At 41.8% G+C, this 17942-nt stretch overlaps 1 protein-coding gene across 3 annotated transcripts in view; it reads right to left on the reverse strand.

Moving 5' to 3' along the window:
• KCND2 (potassium voltage-gated channel subfamily D member 2) overlaps positions 1–15725 on the reverse strand; it is a 361308-nt gene extending 345583 nt beyond the window's left edge. The window contains exons 1-2 of one of the 3 annotated variants that reach the window (XM_077338413.1): positions 15041–15725; positions 11706–12878 (exon numbers count right to left, since the gene is read on the reverse strand). In XM_077338413.1, coding sequence (XP_077194528.1) covers positions 11706–12820 — 1115 coding nt within the window. In that variant the 5' untranslated portion in view covers positions 12821–12878; positions 15041–15725. Of the gene's footprint in view, positions 1–11705; positions 12879–13226; positions 13292–14800; positions 15007–15040 lie in introns of those variants that run through there. The other 2 variants (XM_077338414.1, XM_077338412.1) reach the window with 2 other exon arrangements.
• Positions 15726–17942: the final 2217 nt, after the last annotated feature.

Below are 17942 nucleotides of genomic sequence, written 5' to 3' on the forward strand. Positions count from 1 at the left end.
TCTGCATAGGCTTCTGTATTATTATTAAAGTCATATCTGTCTGTCGAGCTATTTCCACTTAGGCTAAAATGCTTATTTTTGCTGATTTTTGTTCAGTCCTATAGCTGATAGGATTTCATTCTACAGCTGAAGAAAGTTATGTGCATTTTGGTCCAAGAAACTTATAGCACAAGAAGCCTTCCATCTGGAAATTTGCTCTGTGAGACATATCTTATAACTGAAACACTATTGTGCTTGTGAATGAAGAAAAGCACATTGACTTAGTAGCAAGCAAAAATGAAAGCTAGGAGTACCAGCTCAGTAAAAGGCAGTTTCATGTGTTCATGCTGAATTTAAATTGAGTTAACAGGCTCAAATTAACCACTTAAGATCCATTGATTTTCATGGGAGAGAGTTAAGCATGTGTATTTAGAGCAAGCTAGCTGCATAACCCTGATTAATCATGTGCTTAATTTTTATACTGAAGTCTGTGAGACTGAAATGTGCTTAGGTTTCACTACATCATCCTTATAAAGAAGGATCATAAGCAGGTCTACTCTGGTTTTATGCAATGGGACATACTCCCAGGGAAGTGTTCTTTGGATTGAAGCCACAGTCATTAAATGTGCATGCACACTCAGATATGTATAGTAAATCACACCAAAAACTGATGATGTGAAATGATTATCCTTGCTGGATCAAGGCACAAGGCCAGAATACAAAAAGCCTTCTGTGTGGGTAATATAACTTTAAGAGAGCTAAAAATGACAGCTTAAATTAGATTATTACTGATTTTATCAAAAAAGTGACAGTATACTAAGATATTATTCCAAAACACTTATCTAATTTGCAAGGCTTATCTTCACTGTATAAGCAATAGAATAGAACTAGAAATTAAGCCCGTAAATAGAATACAGCGAGTGCTAGCCCAGGCGGCCAGGCAGTGTGGTCGCTGGCTCTCTGAGCCGCCCGGGTGGCTTTCTCCTCCTCCCCTGGGCAGCTGCTGTTCCCAGCCAGCCGAGCAGGGTGGCCACCGGCTCTCTGAGACTTCAACCGAACTGCACGGCCAGCTGGGAAGGGTTATCTCCTCTCCCCCCCCCCCCCCGGGCAGCTGCCATTCCCAGCCAGCCAGGATTGAGCCAGCGACTGCGCTGCCCGGGTGACTGGGATGGGCTGTCTCCCCCCCCCTCCAGGCAGCTGCTGTTCCCAGCTGGCCGGGCAGGGCAGTTGCTGGCTCTCTGAGCTGGGGACCGCGCTGCTTGGCCGACTGGGAAGGGCTTTCTCCTCCTTCCTGGGCTGCAGGCTTTCCCAGACGGCTGAGCAGCGCGGTCACCAGCTCTTCCCAGTGCCATTATAGTATTTTGATTTGGTAAATATTAGAGAATACCTATTATTTTTGGCTCCATTATAATCCATGAGGACCACTATAATCTAGATGGATCTGGGGATTGGAAAGGCAGTATTTTCAGATAAAGTCCTCACATTTTCAGCACAGCTGCTGATGATTGAAAAATAGTGGACCATGGGTACAATCCTATAAACTCCAAATAAGGTGCCTTCATTCTGCAGTGTTTCCAATGGATGGAATTGGCATTAAACCTGAAATACCTTTTGTAAGTGGCAGCAATGACCTGAGTTAACTCTGAAGGCATTTAAAGGGCTCTCAGTCCATTTAAAGGCCTTCTTCAAGCTGAGAGCTCTGAATGCATTTAAAAGGACTAAGAGTCCATTAAATGTACTTCAATTGCAACTATCCAGTGGTCCATGAAAATCCAGAACATTTTCAGTTTTTTCAGGATCAGCCTTTTTGAATAGCTGAAAAACAAAAAAAAATCTAGTTGAATTTATACCAATGAGGTATTTTTCAAGTATGTTTCCAGCTTGGATTAACCAAATGCACATCCCTAGTTAATATGTATACTAGGGATAGTATACATATACTAGTTAACATTCATTTGACATTCCAGGATATTTTGTTATTTAAATCAGTCTCCTTAGTAAATGTGTTTGCGATCGTAACCTTAGTTTCATTCTAGTAGCACAGAGCACCGCTTAAATAATAGGTCTATAATCAATAAACCATGCCCCACCTGTCATTAAGACACACAAGAGCTCCTACTGTTAGTACCATGGCACAATATTTGTTGTTGTGCTTGCCTTTTGACTTCCATAGCATCAGCTGAACTGTTGTTTTTGACTCATAATAAGTTGGCTGCCAGCATACCAAGTTCCATCTGTTTCTGACCAAAAAGAAGGAAAATGGAATACCTGCTACCAAAGTATAGCTGCATGTAACAATTTTAAAAATCCCTGGTGAAGTTAACTGCTTATTGTCAGACAATTGGGGTGTGTGGCCAAAAAATTTCATTACACTTATAAATCCAGACTTCTGGAGTAAAAGAATTACCATGATTGCTTTGTTTCAGAAAGGACATAAGAGGTTTAGGTTTAAATCTCTGTTGTGCTTTTGTGTTCTAGATTTTTGGGGACCTTTTTTTGTCCAGATGTAGTATAGACACAATTTTTTCAATTCACAGCCAATTCAAATGTATCCCACACATTAGTCATGGCACATAGTGCTACCAAAATCACAAGAAACACGTTCCTTTTCTGCAGACACCCCAAATTGCTGCAAGCTGGTCTGCTGTATTGGTCCTCTCAGAGTGACTCATTTCTACAAACACTCGTTGTAGACACTGTTCTTTTCAATGCACAACCAATTCAAGGGTTTCCCATACAGCATTCATGGTATATAATGCTACCAAATCATATAGAATGAAGTCCTCTCTCATCAAACTGCTCTGTTTTACCCGCCCCCCAAAAATAGCTTATTTCTGTACACATGCATTGCATACCCTCTCTGCAGTTTGTCTGCAAAGGTGACTGGCTAGGAGCACTAAACACTTAACAGGATCCAACTGGTTAGAAGACTGCCATTGCCTGAGTAAACAAGCAGAATCAAAGAATAACATGGCAGGCGCATGTAAGTAACTGACCTAGAAACATCAGATTTTCAGGGAAGTTAGTTTCATTTACCAAAGAATCCTGATTCCTAGTACTGTCTATTGAACTCATAGTTACAACCTCCAAAAACAATGTCTGTGTATATTTTCAATTCAGGATTTCCATTATGCATACCCCTAGGGACAATTTCCAGTTTTAGCACATATTCTGATATTCTAAGTGTGTACCATTTCCCTGCCCCTTCTGAAACCATTTGTTTGTCCCTGCTGTGAAAACTTTGACTGCCTTGCCACATCCTATTTTTCTGATCTTTTTTGGCTGCAGTTTTGGCTGCAGACTCTTTCCTGGGAATAAAATGGGGCTTAGTTCTGAGTGTTCTTGCTTAGGATTTCTTTCTTTGTCTTGCTATATTTCTGGCCTTCTCTCCTTCATTTTTGTCAGCCTGAGTTGTCACAAATTCTCCTTCCCTTTCAACAATATATATTTTCCATCATTGATACTACAAATGGTTTCCATTCTGAAACATCCCATTTTGCAACAAAAACACTATAAAAAGCCATTATCACCACTACATCAAGTTGATTAGTTAACTTAAGCTCCCTATTTGTTTGTTTTTCTACCTGGAGTCTCAACGTGGCTTACAATTGCTTGCCTTTCTTCTCTCCACAACAGATGACCTGTGAAGTAGGTGGGGCTGAGAGAGTTCTTGGAGAACTGTAACTAGCCAAAGATCACCCAGCTGGCTGTATGTGGAAGAGTGGGATATCAAACCTGGTTTTTCAGATTAGAGGCCATCACTCTTAACTAATCTGGCTCAAAATGATTACAGAAGAAGAATAGGAAATAGAACCTTGATCTTTTCTCTCCATCTGTAGTAATATGCAGAAACAAATATACAAAGCAGAACAAAAGTCCAGTGGCACCTTAAAGACTAACAAATTTATTACAGCAGAAGCTTTTTATGAGTATAAATCTGTTACAAAAATTTATCATAGAATCATAGAGTTGGAAGGGGCCATACAGGCCATCTAGTCCAACCCCCTGCTCAACGCAGGATTAGCCCTAAGCATCCTAAAGCATCCAAGAAAAGTGTGTATCCAACCTTTGCTTGAAGACTTCCAGTGAGGGGGAGCTCACCATCTCCTTAGGCAGCCTATTCCACTGCTGAACTACTCTGACTGTGAAAAACTTTTTCCTGATATCTAGCCTATATCGTTGTACTTGAAGTTTAAACCCATTACTGCGTGTCCTCTCCTCTGCAGCCAGCAGAAACAGCATCCTGCCCTCCTCCAAGTGACAACCTTTCAAATACTTAAAGAGGGCTATCATGTCCCCTCTCAACCTCCTTTACTCCAGGCTGAACATTCCCAAGTCCCTCAATCTATCTTCCCTTGGCCCCATATCATCTTCGTCGCTCTCCTCTGTACCCTTTCAATTTTATCTACGTCCTTCTTGAAGTGAGGCCTCCAGAACTGCACACAGTACTCCAGGTGTGGTCTGACCAGTGCCGTATACAATGGGGCTATGACATCTTGTGATTTTGATGTGATGCCTCTGTTGATACAGCCCAAAATGGCATTTGCCTTTTTTACCACTGCATCACACTGCCTGCTCATGTTTAGTTTACAATCCACAAGTACCCCAAGGTCTCGTTCACACACAGTGCTGCCTAGAAGCGTATCCCCCATCCAGTAGGCATGCTTTTCATTTTTCTGACCCAGATGCAGACCTTTACACTTATCTTTATTAAATTGCATCTTGTTCTCATTTGCCCATTTTTCCATTGTGTTCAGATCTCGTTGAACTCTGTCTCTATCTTCCAGAGTATTTGCCAGTCCTCCCAATTTGGTGTCATCTGCAAACTTGATGAGTAGTCCCTCCACCCCCTCATCTAGATCATTAATAAATATGTTAAAAAGTACCGGGCCGAGCCCCGAGCCCTGAGGTACCCCGCTACTCACCTCTCTCCAGTCTGATGAAATACCATTGACAACAACTCTTTGAGTGCGGTTCTATCCTATCCACCTAACTATCTGAAAATCCAGATTGCAGCCCTTCAACTTATCCATCAGAACATCATGGGGAACCTTGTCAAAAGCTTTACTAAAATCCAAGTAAATGACATCAACCGAATTTCCCCGATCCAGCAAACCTGTTACTTGGTCAAAAAAGGAAACCAGGTTGGTCTGGCAGGACCTGTTGGAGACAAATCCATGCTGACTTCCTTGGATCACCAAATTGTCCTCCAGATGTTTGTAGATCGCTCCCTTTAATATCTGCTCCATTATCTTCCCCACAACAGAGATCAGACTCACTGGTCTGTAGTTTCCTGGGTCATCCTTCCTCCCTTTTTTGAAGATCGGAATAACGTTTGCTCTTTTCCAGTCCTCCGGGACATCTCCAGTCCTTAAAGGGGTTCCGAAGATGATGGACAAGGACTGTGCAAGTTCTCTGGAAAGTTCTTTGAGTACTCTCGGGTGCATTTCATTCGGACCAGGGGATTTGAACTCATCCAGTGCAGCTAAATGCCTCTCGACAACCTCTCTATCCATGTTAACCTGCCACCCAGACACTATCCTTTGGCTACGGCTGTCTCTAGATGTGCCTAAACACTTTGACCTGTGGGAAAAAACAGATGTAAAATAGACACTAAGCCTTTCTGCTTTCTCTGCATCTTTCGTTAGAGTTTGTCCATCCGCACCCAACAGTGGGCCTATTGCCTCCTTTACTTTACGTTTGCTCCTCACATAACTGAAAAATCTTTTCTTGTTCCAATGGGCTTCCCTGGCCAATCTTAGCTCACTCTCAGCTTTGGCCTTTCTGATGATTGATCTACAGTGCCTAGTAACCTGTAGGTACTCTTCTTTAGAGCTCTGTCCTTCCCTCCATTTCCTGAACATTTTCCTTTTCTTTCTTAGTTCCTCTTGAAGTTCTCTGTTCATCCAAATAGGCTTCTTAGAGCTCCTGCAGTGTTTTCGTCTTTCTGGGATAGTCATTGATTGAGCATGCAATAGCTCTTGTTTGAGTAGCGCCCACCCTTCACATGCTCCCTTCCCTTCCAGCATTCTCGTCCATGGTATGACACTCATCATGTCTCTGAGTTTATTAAAGTTTGCCCTACGAAAATCCAACATCCGCGTCTGGCTACAAGCTTCCTTGGCTCCCCATCTCAAAAGGAATTCTATGAGGACATGGTCACTTCCCCCTAGGGTCCCCACCTCCTTCACCTCATCCACCAACTCTTGCCTGTTGGTCAGTATTAATGTTGGTCAGTATTATGCTGGAATAAATTTGTTAGTTTTTAAGATGCTCGGGAATCTCACTGTAAAAATACTGCCATATGTTAAGTACACATATCGCTAATATCGATGCCTAGGTTGACACTGAAATGCTATTAGAATACCACAAGGTTGAATCACACTTCATCCTGCCTCTTTAAGATGTACCCTTCAATCAAATTCTGTTCCATTTAGAAGCTTTGTTCAACTCTGCTATGCTGTATAAATTAATTATGGTTACTGCCATTATATCAATGCTAGTATATCTCACTGAGCCATTGTATCATATGGAGTATGCATGCAACCCCCATTTGTTACACTGTATAATTTGGATTCTATATAGCTACAGCACCTCTTCCTAAATCAGCAAGGCTCATTTTGTGGTATGGGAGGCACAGTTGACTCTTCTGAGGACTGCTTCCCATATGCTGGCGTGTCTCATGTTTCAGGGAATTGGACAAAGCTCCTGCCCACTTAGCTGGTAGTTCCTACCTTAAACCAGCCACCAATGGAAGAACAATTAAGCCTCCTGGAGCTGTAGGCCCCATGCCAGAGGTAACAGCTCTTTTGAATTACAACAATCATGAATGTTGCTCTTTGTGCACCACCAAATGAATACCACTATTCTAAATACTTAGGATCACTGCTCATTAAACTGGATCATTAAGAATGCATAGGCATTAACTAGCTGAACTATTTCAAAAGAATTTAAGACCCTCTTGTATATAATTGTAGCACTTTCACAACATCCCCAACAGCAGCCTTTTATCTTCATGCTATCAAAGTCCAGAAGATAAATCTTCATCACAGTCTAATAAACTAAACTAATAAAGCATAGTCAATAGCAAACAAAAAGTTAACCAAGGGAAGAAGGTAAGTGATACTGAGAATAATTTACAATAAGAATAATAAATGAGCAATGGCTTGATAAAAGCAATTATTGTTTAAGTCACTGATGGCCAACTAGTAGCTTATTCACAGTATCCAGTCCCTGATACCTTCCTTTGATCAGATCTTTGATATGGAGACTCTTTATTTCCTAGGTGGATGACATGTATTGTAAGTAAAATAATGAGCCAGTCATATTGTGAATGATGGTAAGGATGAGGGGAAAAAAACATGCTTTCCTTCTTGTAGGAGCATATCCCACCTGCCAAAAAGCCATGGGATAAACTCAAATAGTTGTTTATTTTTAAAATGCTACCTGTCATAGAAAACAACCTCAATGTAACAGGAGTCCAATCTTCAACTAGTTTCTCCAGAGCGTTAAGACCTCTAGAGGAAAACTCTTAGAACTGTTTTACTCTGGAGAAATCTGCCCTCTGGGAGCATCATCTATATTATCCTATCCCAGATTGCTTTTCAGATTTCAGGTATCACTGTCAGTTTCTTGAACTTTGGGAGGATTGTATATGTTCTCAGGCCTCATAGTTGGAGAGTGGTTGCCCCAGACAGATTAGCCAAGGAGAATCTAGTTTTTCAATACAAGAAACTGACTGTCAATGGCAATGCTATGACATGCAATGCAATAACTGGCTAGCTATGAACTGCAGAAAGCAATGTAAATTTAATCTTTAGTCTTTGAATTCATGGAGAAAATTATTTCTATATGGTTAGTGAGTTTAACAGCCAACATGGTGCTTTTAGTGATTGTTAGAGAAAACATGTATTCCAGTGAAGTCAAATAAGTCCAGAGTTTAGTGTTTTTAGGGTGTGTCTGCTTTCAGTGCAAAATGGACTGGAAATGATCTAATATCATGGGTAAAAATGGAAGCTTTATGTCTTCAGTGTGAAAAAGTGACCCCGGCAAAACAGCAATAGACATCTAAGGTCTTGTTTAGAAACAACCTTCAAAAATCTACTGTCTCTGAATGAAATATAATCAGAAACAGCTATGCATTGTACATATGAAGACATTACCTGGCTGATTAATTTTGATTTGCCTGCCTAAAGATGTGTATGTTCATCAGCTGTAGATTAAAATGTGTGCTAGCTCATCAACTGCAACACTAACTAAATAAACAAATACACATTTTCATTTTATCCAAATGTTACCAGTCAGAGTCTTCATGGTGGATTTATTAATGAGATCTCAGGCACTGCCAACATTATATACAGTCGATCTATATATAAAATAAATAAAGAAAATCTATGTTTTAGCAACAAGAACTACCAAATTCTAATACGAGTGTTTATAGGTATCTTTGATTTGGAAACATAGTTGTATAAGTTTGCTTAGGCTGTAATTTCAACAGGTATAAGACTTTCTTCCTGTCACTATTATTAGCCTCTTCTTGTCTGACAGAATTGAAAACCAAGCTTTCTTTGGAGGTTAAAATATAGCAATATTTAACATAAATTGTGCTCTGTAAAGAGAAAGTGCAATCTATGGGACTTTTAGAACACTGTTTAATTGCACAGCAGTCATGTAGAACTGAGAAATGTAGCTCTGCTCACAGCACAATCACTTCTCAAATTACTAAGGCTGCTATACTCCTACTGTTTCTAGAAAAAAACAATAATAGCCAATATGTACAACATATATAAAGTTAGACTTTTATTTATAATCAACTTTCATATGGCTTTATAGCATCTTTGATGACACGCTCAGCAGCTTCTGTCAGAATTCTAAGGCTTAATTTGACTTTGCTAATAACAAAATATTTCTGTATAGAAGACAAACCTTAAAAGACTTCGACTTGAAAAACCATTCATGCAAAGTAAAGATTATTTTTATCGAGTAGGATTGATGCGTTTAGCATTTTTAGAAATTCATAATATATAAAACTGTTGTCATATATGTGTGTATGTGTGTGCATGTGTGTGTGTGTGTGTGTGTGTGTATTTCTAGCTTCCATTTGTTGTTTCTCTTGATCCAGTTCTCGAGTTCTCATAGAAAAATATCATTTGAAATGAATATTGTAGTTACATCTAAAATGATCTTTTAGTACTTTACTACAATTTGAATACCATATGGAAAACCCAGCATTACAGTATAGTGCTGTGGTTGTTTTATCAACAACATTCCATATCTTAGGGTTAACATCAATATACTTTCTAAGTATTAGTTATCTTCCTTCTCTACTACTACTACTACTACTACTACTACTACTACTAATATTCATAAAACAACTTGATAATTGATACAAGTGTATGAGCTTGTAACCAAAGGAAGTAACATACAAGCTTAGGGATTCTGTTTTCTAAGCTCCCTAGAGAAGGTCAATGTGAAAAGTTTTTTTTCCCCATACAATATGGCCTGTCTGTGGATTTTTTAAGACCAAGTAAGAATGTAAGAATAGTGCCTGCCATTAGCAGCAATAATATGATGATATTTCCAGCTTGGAGCAACAGAAACCATAAGGTACCGATACAAAAATAGCAATTATCCTTTTCAGTACCATGGACAACACTATCCAGATGGTTCATACTGTAATTAATAGAGTCACTTATATATATCTAAAACACAAGCTGAGCTATAACACCTACTGTCCAGATTATTTAACTTCAATTATAGTGGTAAATATTCGAAGCAGTGGATCTAATTTTCAGATGAACATACTAATTTTAACAGCATGAGGGATACAGAGATAGAAGTGTTGAACCCTCAACCACAGACTGTCTTCCATAGTCTGCTAGGAAAACAGAACTGAGCCCTGGCTGCAAAGGATGTAGAGACATGAGCTAGGGAAATCTGAAGAATGGGTCAGTACCTCAACTACACACTACTTTTACTCTTAACATTGGGAACCCCCCAGTTCATTTGTAAGTAGTTTCTGTAACAGGCAGCTCTACCCCCATGCAATCCAGTTTCTGCCTGATTTAATAACATGATGATCCAGCCAGATTTGAGAACTATTTAATCATACTAATATCAATGAAAGAGTTAAGTTGTATGCTTTACAGTACAATCCTGAACAGAGTTATACTCTTCTGAATTGAGTTTAATCAGTGGGCTTAGAAGGGTATGACTCTGTTTAGGATGGCACTGTAAATCTCTCCTGTTTAAAGGGGTAGGGTTTAAGTGGCTCTATTCTGCTCTGTCTGTGAAGAATAATACCTTATACAGGGCCTATCCATTTCACTGCCCATTACTAAAATGGCAAACCTTCTATTTGAGGAGCTGCTATTTAGTATACAAAATTTATTCCCATAATTACCCCAAACAATACATTACTACGAATTGATGGCAGTGATGTACTCTCTCCATCTTCTTGAATGCTATGCTCATACCTCATTGTATAGAGCACTGTTCAAGTAGCTACGATTTTGAGATAATCAATTGCTTATTTTTATTTTGATGAAGTAACACTCAAATACAAATTACTTTTCACTCAGTACTAATACGAGTTACACAATAGATGAGAATGGTGAAAATCTGCTTAGAAACACATTGCTACTCATTTAAATATCTTCCTGTTTTGATAAAGGTCCATGGAAGAATACTAGCACAATTTTTAAAGCCTCAATTTAATACTAAGATACTGAAAAGTAACCATTTAGCCATGTTAATCTCTCTGTAGAAGTAGAAAAAAGTGAGAGTCCAGTAGCACCTTCAAGACTAAACTTAAAGAAGTGGATATTGACTCACAAATGCTTCTATCCTGCCACAAATTTTGTTAGTCTTTAAGGTGCTACTAGACTCCTGCTCTTTTCTACTTTAGCAATTTAAGCCTATCATGTCACAGTATAAGCATATAATGTCACAAGAGAATTAGGCCCAATGCTGCTAGATTTCAATGAGCGGTTTAGAGATGGATTAGCCACCCTCTGAATAGTATCTTATTTGATGTTGAAACATGTTGCTTTGAAATCAAATATATTCCTACAACTCCACTAGATTTGTAAAAATAACCTTGAAAAACTAACCAGCTTTACTAAATGATAGATCTTTTACTAAATTACAGGACTCCAAAATGATGTGGTTAAATAGTTATCACAATGAAGAAGTTATATGCACAACTAGAACTAACTTTAGCAATTAATTAGAAATGCAGTTAAAAACATCTTTGATAATCATAATGTCTAATTAATTAACATACATGTGTGTAAATGGTTAGACATTATATCGATCCTGCTGGAGCTTTAATACTAGATTTGCTGACATCAAAGTTAACTTGCTAAAAATGTAGTTACCTTTTCTTGTATGAATGTAGACAACTTTATCTTTTCACATCAACAGGGGAGCAAAGCCACACTTTGCTTAGATTTCAACTTTATCACTGTTTTTTCTCTTTTTATTTTAGCTATGCAAAAAGTAGGTGAATGAAACTTCAGAAAAACATTAACGTTGACATAATACCATGAGGATGTCCTATTATTACTGATTTTTAATCCTTTCCATCTATTTCATTGTGCACATCACCATAAAGGGATCACAACCACCACTTTTTCTGATATACATTCTCACTTTTCTTAGCAAATATCTAAAACAACAGATAATCCATAGTAAAACGCTAAAATACAAAACTCAAATGCACTCACCCAAGTGTGGTCATAGTGACTATGGTATACCAGAAGGCAGCAGGGATGCTGGTGAATTTGCTGGCTGATGAGCCTTTCTCAGCATAAAACATAACTGTAGCAAAGATGATGATGGCCATAGTGAGAGAAAAGAGGAGAAAGCCAAGTTCTGATGCACAACTTTTCAGAGTGTAGCCCAGGATGCGTAAACCCTGTGAGTGGCGGGAAAACTTAAAGATCCGGAAGACCCGGAAGACCCGGAGTGTTACAAAGGCCCCACTAACATCCTCATTGTTGGTCATCACAAGACCAATATAATAGGGCATAATAGCCACCACATCAATGATGCTCATTACGCTACGCACAAACTTGTATCGGCTTGGGGCAGCCACCAGACGCAACAGATACTCAACGGTGAAGATCATGACACAGGCTGTATCCAGGCAGAAGAATGCCACATCATACCGCTCTCCACAGGACAGCTCCTTGATGGCACCAGGACTTACCCCGCAGGGCACCGTCTCCACCACATTGGCAATAACAGAAACTGCAATGAAGAAGCCTGTTACATAGTAGAAGACCAGGGCAAGAGTGCTGGTGTGAGGATTCTCAAAGGCCCGCCACATCCTTTCCCGAGTTGTCATGGAGGGCAAATTGCTTTCATCAGCATTATCCTGATCAGCATCATCCTGAAGACGCTCAGCATTCTCCCGTCGTCGATCCTTATATTCCTCATAGCAACAATCTCCAATAATCTCAGGGATTATACCAAAGAATGCCAGCTCCTCATCGTAGGCTGAGATGCACTCTTGACGGGGATAGTGTAGCTTCCCTGTACGATAGAAATTGAGGATGTGTCGGAAGATGTCAGGATCACGGTCAAAAAAGTATTGCTGTGTCTCTGGATGGTAGAAAAAATCCCTCTCTGAGCTGCCCAGCAGCGTGTCAGGATAGCGTTCCAGGGTGTCCAGCCAGGTCTGGAACTGGGTACCACTCACATTCAGTACTATTAGGGAGTCCTGGCTTCGCTTCCTCTCCTGGCGAGGTGGATTCGGCATGGGATTTGTGGCCACTGGCATCCATCCTATAGCAGCTGCCCGAGCAAAAGGCAACCATGCTGCGACTCCTGCTGCCATTCTGTTAGCTGCTGCTACTGGTATTGCTGAGAGATCTTTTGGGAAACAATCCAATCTACTAGAATGCAAAAAGGAAAAAAGTGCATCAAGCAATTAGGCAGTCCATCATTTCTAAATATCTATTTTCTTTTATGTAACTTTCTTCTGTTTATCCTTGTTCCACCATTCATTCAAATCAGTTTCAGAAACTTTGATTTAGGATCTTAACAAGCTATCATACACAATGAACTGACAGACACTACTGTACAAAATCCAATACCGCCTATATTTACCAAATGGTTACAGATGAAGAAAAATCTATAAGTAGTAAAATATGGGCAGAGATTAGTGTCTGGAATAGCTAATCATTTATACTGTCTGGACTAGTAAGCAGTAATAAAGTGATCAGGCTGGCCAAAAACACAACCTTCTAACTAGGAAGATTCTCTGCTCCATCCTGGGTCTTAGTGATATGGTCTAAAACAGGGGTAGTCAATCTGTGGTCTTCCAGATGTTCATGGACTACAATTCCCATGAGCCCCTGCCAGAAAATGCTGGCAGGGGCTCTTGGGAATTGTAGTCCAAGGACATCTGGAGGACCACAGGTTGACTACCCCTGGTCTAAAATACAAATCTCCTCCCACCTGTTCCTGTACTGCAGGATTATCCCAGTCAGCTGCCAATAATGGACTAAGGAGAAAGAAAAGCTCAATAAATCTTTAAAAGAGCAGCTAAAGAATATCTTCCTTATTGTTTTGTGACTACCACAGCATATTCAATCAACAGCATGTAGCAGAGATGTGAAGAAGACCCCCTCTTTTATCATATCCTGCATACATTATATCTAAACCACCTGTATACACTTTCTATTTTAAGAAAGGAGCATACATAGCAAACCAGCAACTTCAAACTTTGACAAATCAAAACCTTAGTTCAGCAAAACATACTGAATAATAGTATGAAGAACAGGAAACTGGAGAAAAAAAACTTGGGGTGGGGTGGGAAAAATGGATCCTTTCATTAGAGTGAAAGGCAAGAGAAGACTGGAGGAAATCTGTATTTGGTTGGCTCAAGATAAATATTATGGAAGAATATGCAGGTATGGAAGAAGTATAAGGAGGTGTGAAAGTTAGAAGGAAAAAAGGGGGACTGTGAAAGAAAATCCAGTGAAAAGGGCATATTTTACACAGGAAAAAAAAATCAGGAGTGTCATTCATGAAGTCAAAGAGAAGGAAGATTGAGCCCAAGGATAAAATGGCAGAATGAGATGGGGGGGGGGCAGAGACATGCTGGGCAGTTTGATCAAATATTACAAGGATTTTAGGGAGCTGAGTAAGGAAGGGTCCTAAATATGTTCGAGAGAAAGGTCTCTCCAGATGAAAAGAAATGAGTGGGTGAGTTACAATGAATGGTACTGCAAGGGAATCCCATGAGGGGCCTGAACATCAAGTCAAGTTCAGAAAGGATTAAAAAGATGTTGGAGTTTTCTGGAGAAGAGTAGGCAACACTAATGGTTGATTGGGTGCAAAATGAGGAGAATATCTGTAGAGGGCTGTTCATGGGCGTCAGGATAAACAGTTGTGAGAGAGTGGAGAAAAACGGTCTGGACAAAAATAAACTGGAAGCCTTGTGGTTCCTCAACGAACACCAACCTTTTATTCCCGCCAGCCCTCTGGTGGATTAGACTTTATTTCCTCCACATGCAACAGCCTGAGAGCCGCGACTGACTGAAGCGGCCGGTGGAGAGTTTGAAGAATGAGAAAACGAGGTCGGTGCGAGGAGGGATCGCGAAGGGAGGCGCGAAAGACCTGTGCCCACCAAATGCATGTCGGAGCGGGAAAGTCGCGCGGGCGGCCTGTTGAGCATTGCCTGGGGCGTCGGGGGGGGGGGCGGGGAGGCAAGAGCGCCTTTAGCTCCCCTCAGCCGCCGCTGCCGCTGCCGCTGCCGCTGCCGCGCGCGCGCACCCCCCCCCCCCGACTCACACATACACACCCCACTCACCAACCAGTTGCCTGCCCCCGCGGTCCCCTCGGAAGTGCCGCCTCGCTGGGCGCCTCTCAAAGTCGCCTCCCCGAGGCTGAGCAGGTGGCCCGGAGGCCGGAGTGCCGCGATGGAGCAGGGCTTGCGGGACCCCCGGAAAGGCGTGGGTGGGGAGAGGAGAGGGGTGGGGACGGAATCGCGCTGTCCTCCCCTTGGACGCTCCAGGCCGGCTGCCCTCCCCTCCCCCGTCAGTTTCCTTACCTGGCAAAGTCTGGCCAGAGCGCTCCGTTTGCATAGAGGCTGAAGGGGAAAGGGGCGGCTCTCCAAGGAAGACGCAGCCGGCTTCTGGCTACCCCGCCCGGCTCGGCTCGGCTTCCCCGCAGCAACAAGTTCGACAGCGGGCGCGCGGGGAGGGCGAGGCGACCGCGCGGGTCACTCACTGCAGCCCCTCTTCCAGCAGGGCGGCGGCGGCGGCGGCGGCGGCGTCTCTGGTCAGGCGGGAGGGTCCATGCCGCGGGCGGCTGCGGGAGGGTAGGGCTGCGGGCTGGGCTGCTCCTTGCTCCGCCGGGGGGCCCATGCCTCGGCGAGCTGGACGAGGAGCTTCGCCTGCCGCCGCTGCTTGGCTGCTGGTGGGGCTGCGGAGAAGACGGGCGGGAGGGAGGGAGGGAAGGAGGGAGGGGGAGAGAAACCCACCCGCTGCCGTCGCCGCCGCCGCTGCAGGTTATTCTTTCGCAGGCGGTTTCCACGCCTGGCTTTGCCTGCAAATGTCACTGGAGGGAGAAGGAGGCAGCGGGAAGCCGTGGCGTGCAGCAGCAGCAGGAGGGCATCGATCCGGAGAGGAACAAAGAGAATTACAAATCGGTGCACACACTCAGACGAAGGGACAGCGCGGGTGTGTGTCTGCGGGTGTGTGCGCGTGTCGCTCTGCGCTCGCTCGCTCTTAACACAGGGGACCTGGAATGGCTTCTCCTTTCTGGAGGGAGTGAAAATCGCAAAATACGAGGGACTTTTTAATATATATATATGGGTTGCCTTTACCACCATAGGAGTTGTTTAAACTTTATGTGCTCGCCGCCTCCTTCTCCAAATGACCCCTGAAAACCCAGACCTGCGAGATCATCCAACCCAAGCGCGGCTGTGCTTTAGTTTACAGCACGCATCTAAAGCGCCTAGGCAGAACGGGACGCTGCCTGGAAGCTTCCCTCAAATCTTCTGGTTTGCCTCCTATCTGGTCCGCTTGTCAAACCGGGGGGGGGGGGCGTTTTCTGGCCACGAGATGGCGCGTAGAGGACGAGTTTACCCCGCACCTTCCATCGCCCCAACTTCAAGGAACAAAATCTGACCGGGATTTAATACTGAATGATAAACCATCATTTGTGGTGGACCATTGGCGACTGGAACCCTCTCTCACACACTTTTATGCGTCTAAAGTAGTACAAAGCAGGATGATCACTGGGGTGAAACCTAGGACGGCTATTCACAATAAGAACTACTGAGGCAAAAGTCAGCCCAAGTTGCTACCAACCTATGACAACCCAAGGCAAAAGACTTTCAGAGGTGGTTGATCAATCGTCTGCCTCTGTGTAGAGACCCTGGAATTCCTTGGTGGTCTTCTATCCAAATAGGAACCACGGCGGATCCTGGTTAGCTTCCATATCCTGACAAAATGGAGCTAGCCTGGGCTATCCAGGTTAGGGTGCCTACCTGTATATCTATGATTAACCTTGTAAAAATAGAAAACAGCACAACTAAGTGTCAGAAATATCACTTAGGTTTTTGCTCACCTAAAATTGGCGTTTGCCTGAAAATCAATTGCTCTGTTGTTTTATCCAGAGATTCATCCTTCCAAGTCTGTTGAAGTCAGTAAGCTTCTTGGAATTGCATTGTAAATCAAGAAATTCGGAAATCCAATATATAATTGTATCCTAATTGTAGAAACTGTAAATTAAACATTGTACATGCTGACAGAAGTAGTAAATTGCCTTTCTATAAATGTAAACGACAATATACAGTAAAACTTTAAAATATTTAGCAAAACCACCAAAATATATTAATAAAACATTTTTAAAATAAAACTATACTGTGATTCCTAACATGACAAAGTCCCTTTGATTTGTGATGCCCCAGCTAACAGCCTAATCTACCTATTTACTTTAATTACTCACTTTAGTGCCACAGGTAAAAATGTACAAGTTTATTATGTGCATAAAGTGCCCTCAAGTCACAGCTGACATGGAAATCCCAAGAAGAGACAGTTCCCCATTGTCTTCCTCTGCAGAGTTTTCCTTGGTAGACTCCCTTCCAAGTACCAACCCTGCTTAGCTTCTGAGATCTGATGACATCAGATTATACCATGATGTCTTCCCTCCCACAAGGTAATTACAAAGGTATGTAAAAATTAAAAACCAAATGTAAATTTTGTTTTATTATTTTAAGAAAAGCAGTGTTCAATACAGCATAATTGGTTCTCTGTGACTTTTTAGCAAGACTTGCGATTCAGCCTGGCTCATTCTCCAAGGATCATTTTTAAAGTTCCAACTTAGTCCCTTTTAAAATTATAAATTATATTTGCATCCTGCTTTTTTTCCACTGTGGTGCTCTGAATGGCTTCCACTGGATTCCCAGCAGGGCTCTCACCCAGGAAAAGTTGTGATCTAGATTCACTTAGCTTCACAACATTTCACAGCATGTGACCATCAACCACAACTTGGGTGCCAAAATCTATGGATAAATAGTAGAAGGTGTACTTAATTTTATTCTAAGGATATTTCAAACTATGCTCAGAACCGCTTTGCTGACAGGGTGTATTTTTCCACTCAAGTGTTTCTTTTTAGTACACCTCTTTCAGAAATTAAACCTTTCTTGTCATTAGAGAGTTAAACCCCAAAGTCAGCCCAAAGAGAATGGATGCTTAACAATGTATTCAACAGATGCTCCCACATCAGGTATCTCCACAGTAATGATTAAAGGTATGCAATATGTACTGTACAGCATTTACAGAAGTGATTTATGATGGCAAAGAAATGAAGTCATTGTTGATGGTACAATGCTGCATTACATTTACATAATTTTAAAATAAAATGTGCTTGGTAGACAAACACAAGTTTTTTTCATTTAAAACAACACATAGTTTACTCTCACTTAAAAAAAACCAGTTGGGTCC

This window comes from Paroedura picta, chromosome 5 (assembly GCF_049243985.1).
Source record: "Paroedura picta isolate Pp20150507F chromosome 5, Ppicta_v3.0, whole genome shotgun sequence".
Lineage (NCBI taxonomy): Eukaryota > Metazoa > Chordata > Lepidosauria > Squamata > Gekkonidae > Paroedura > Paroedura picta.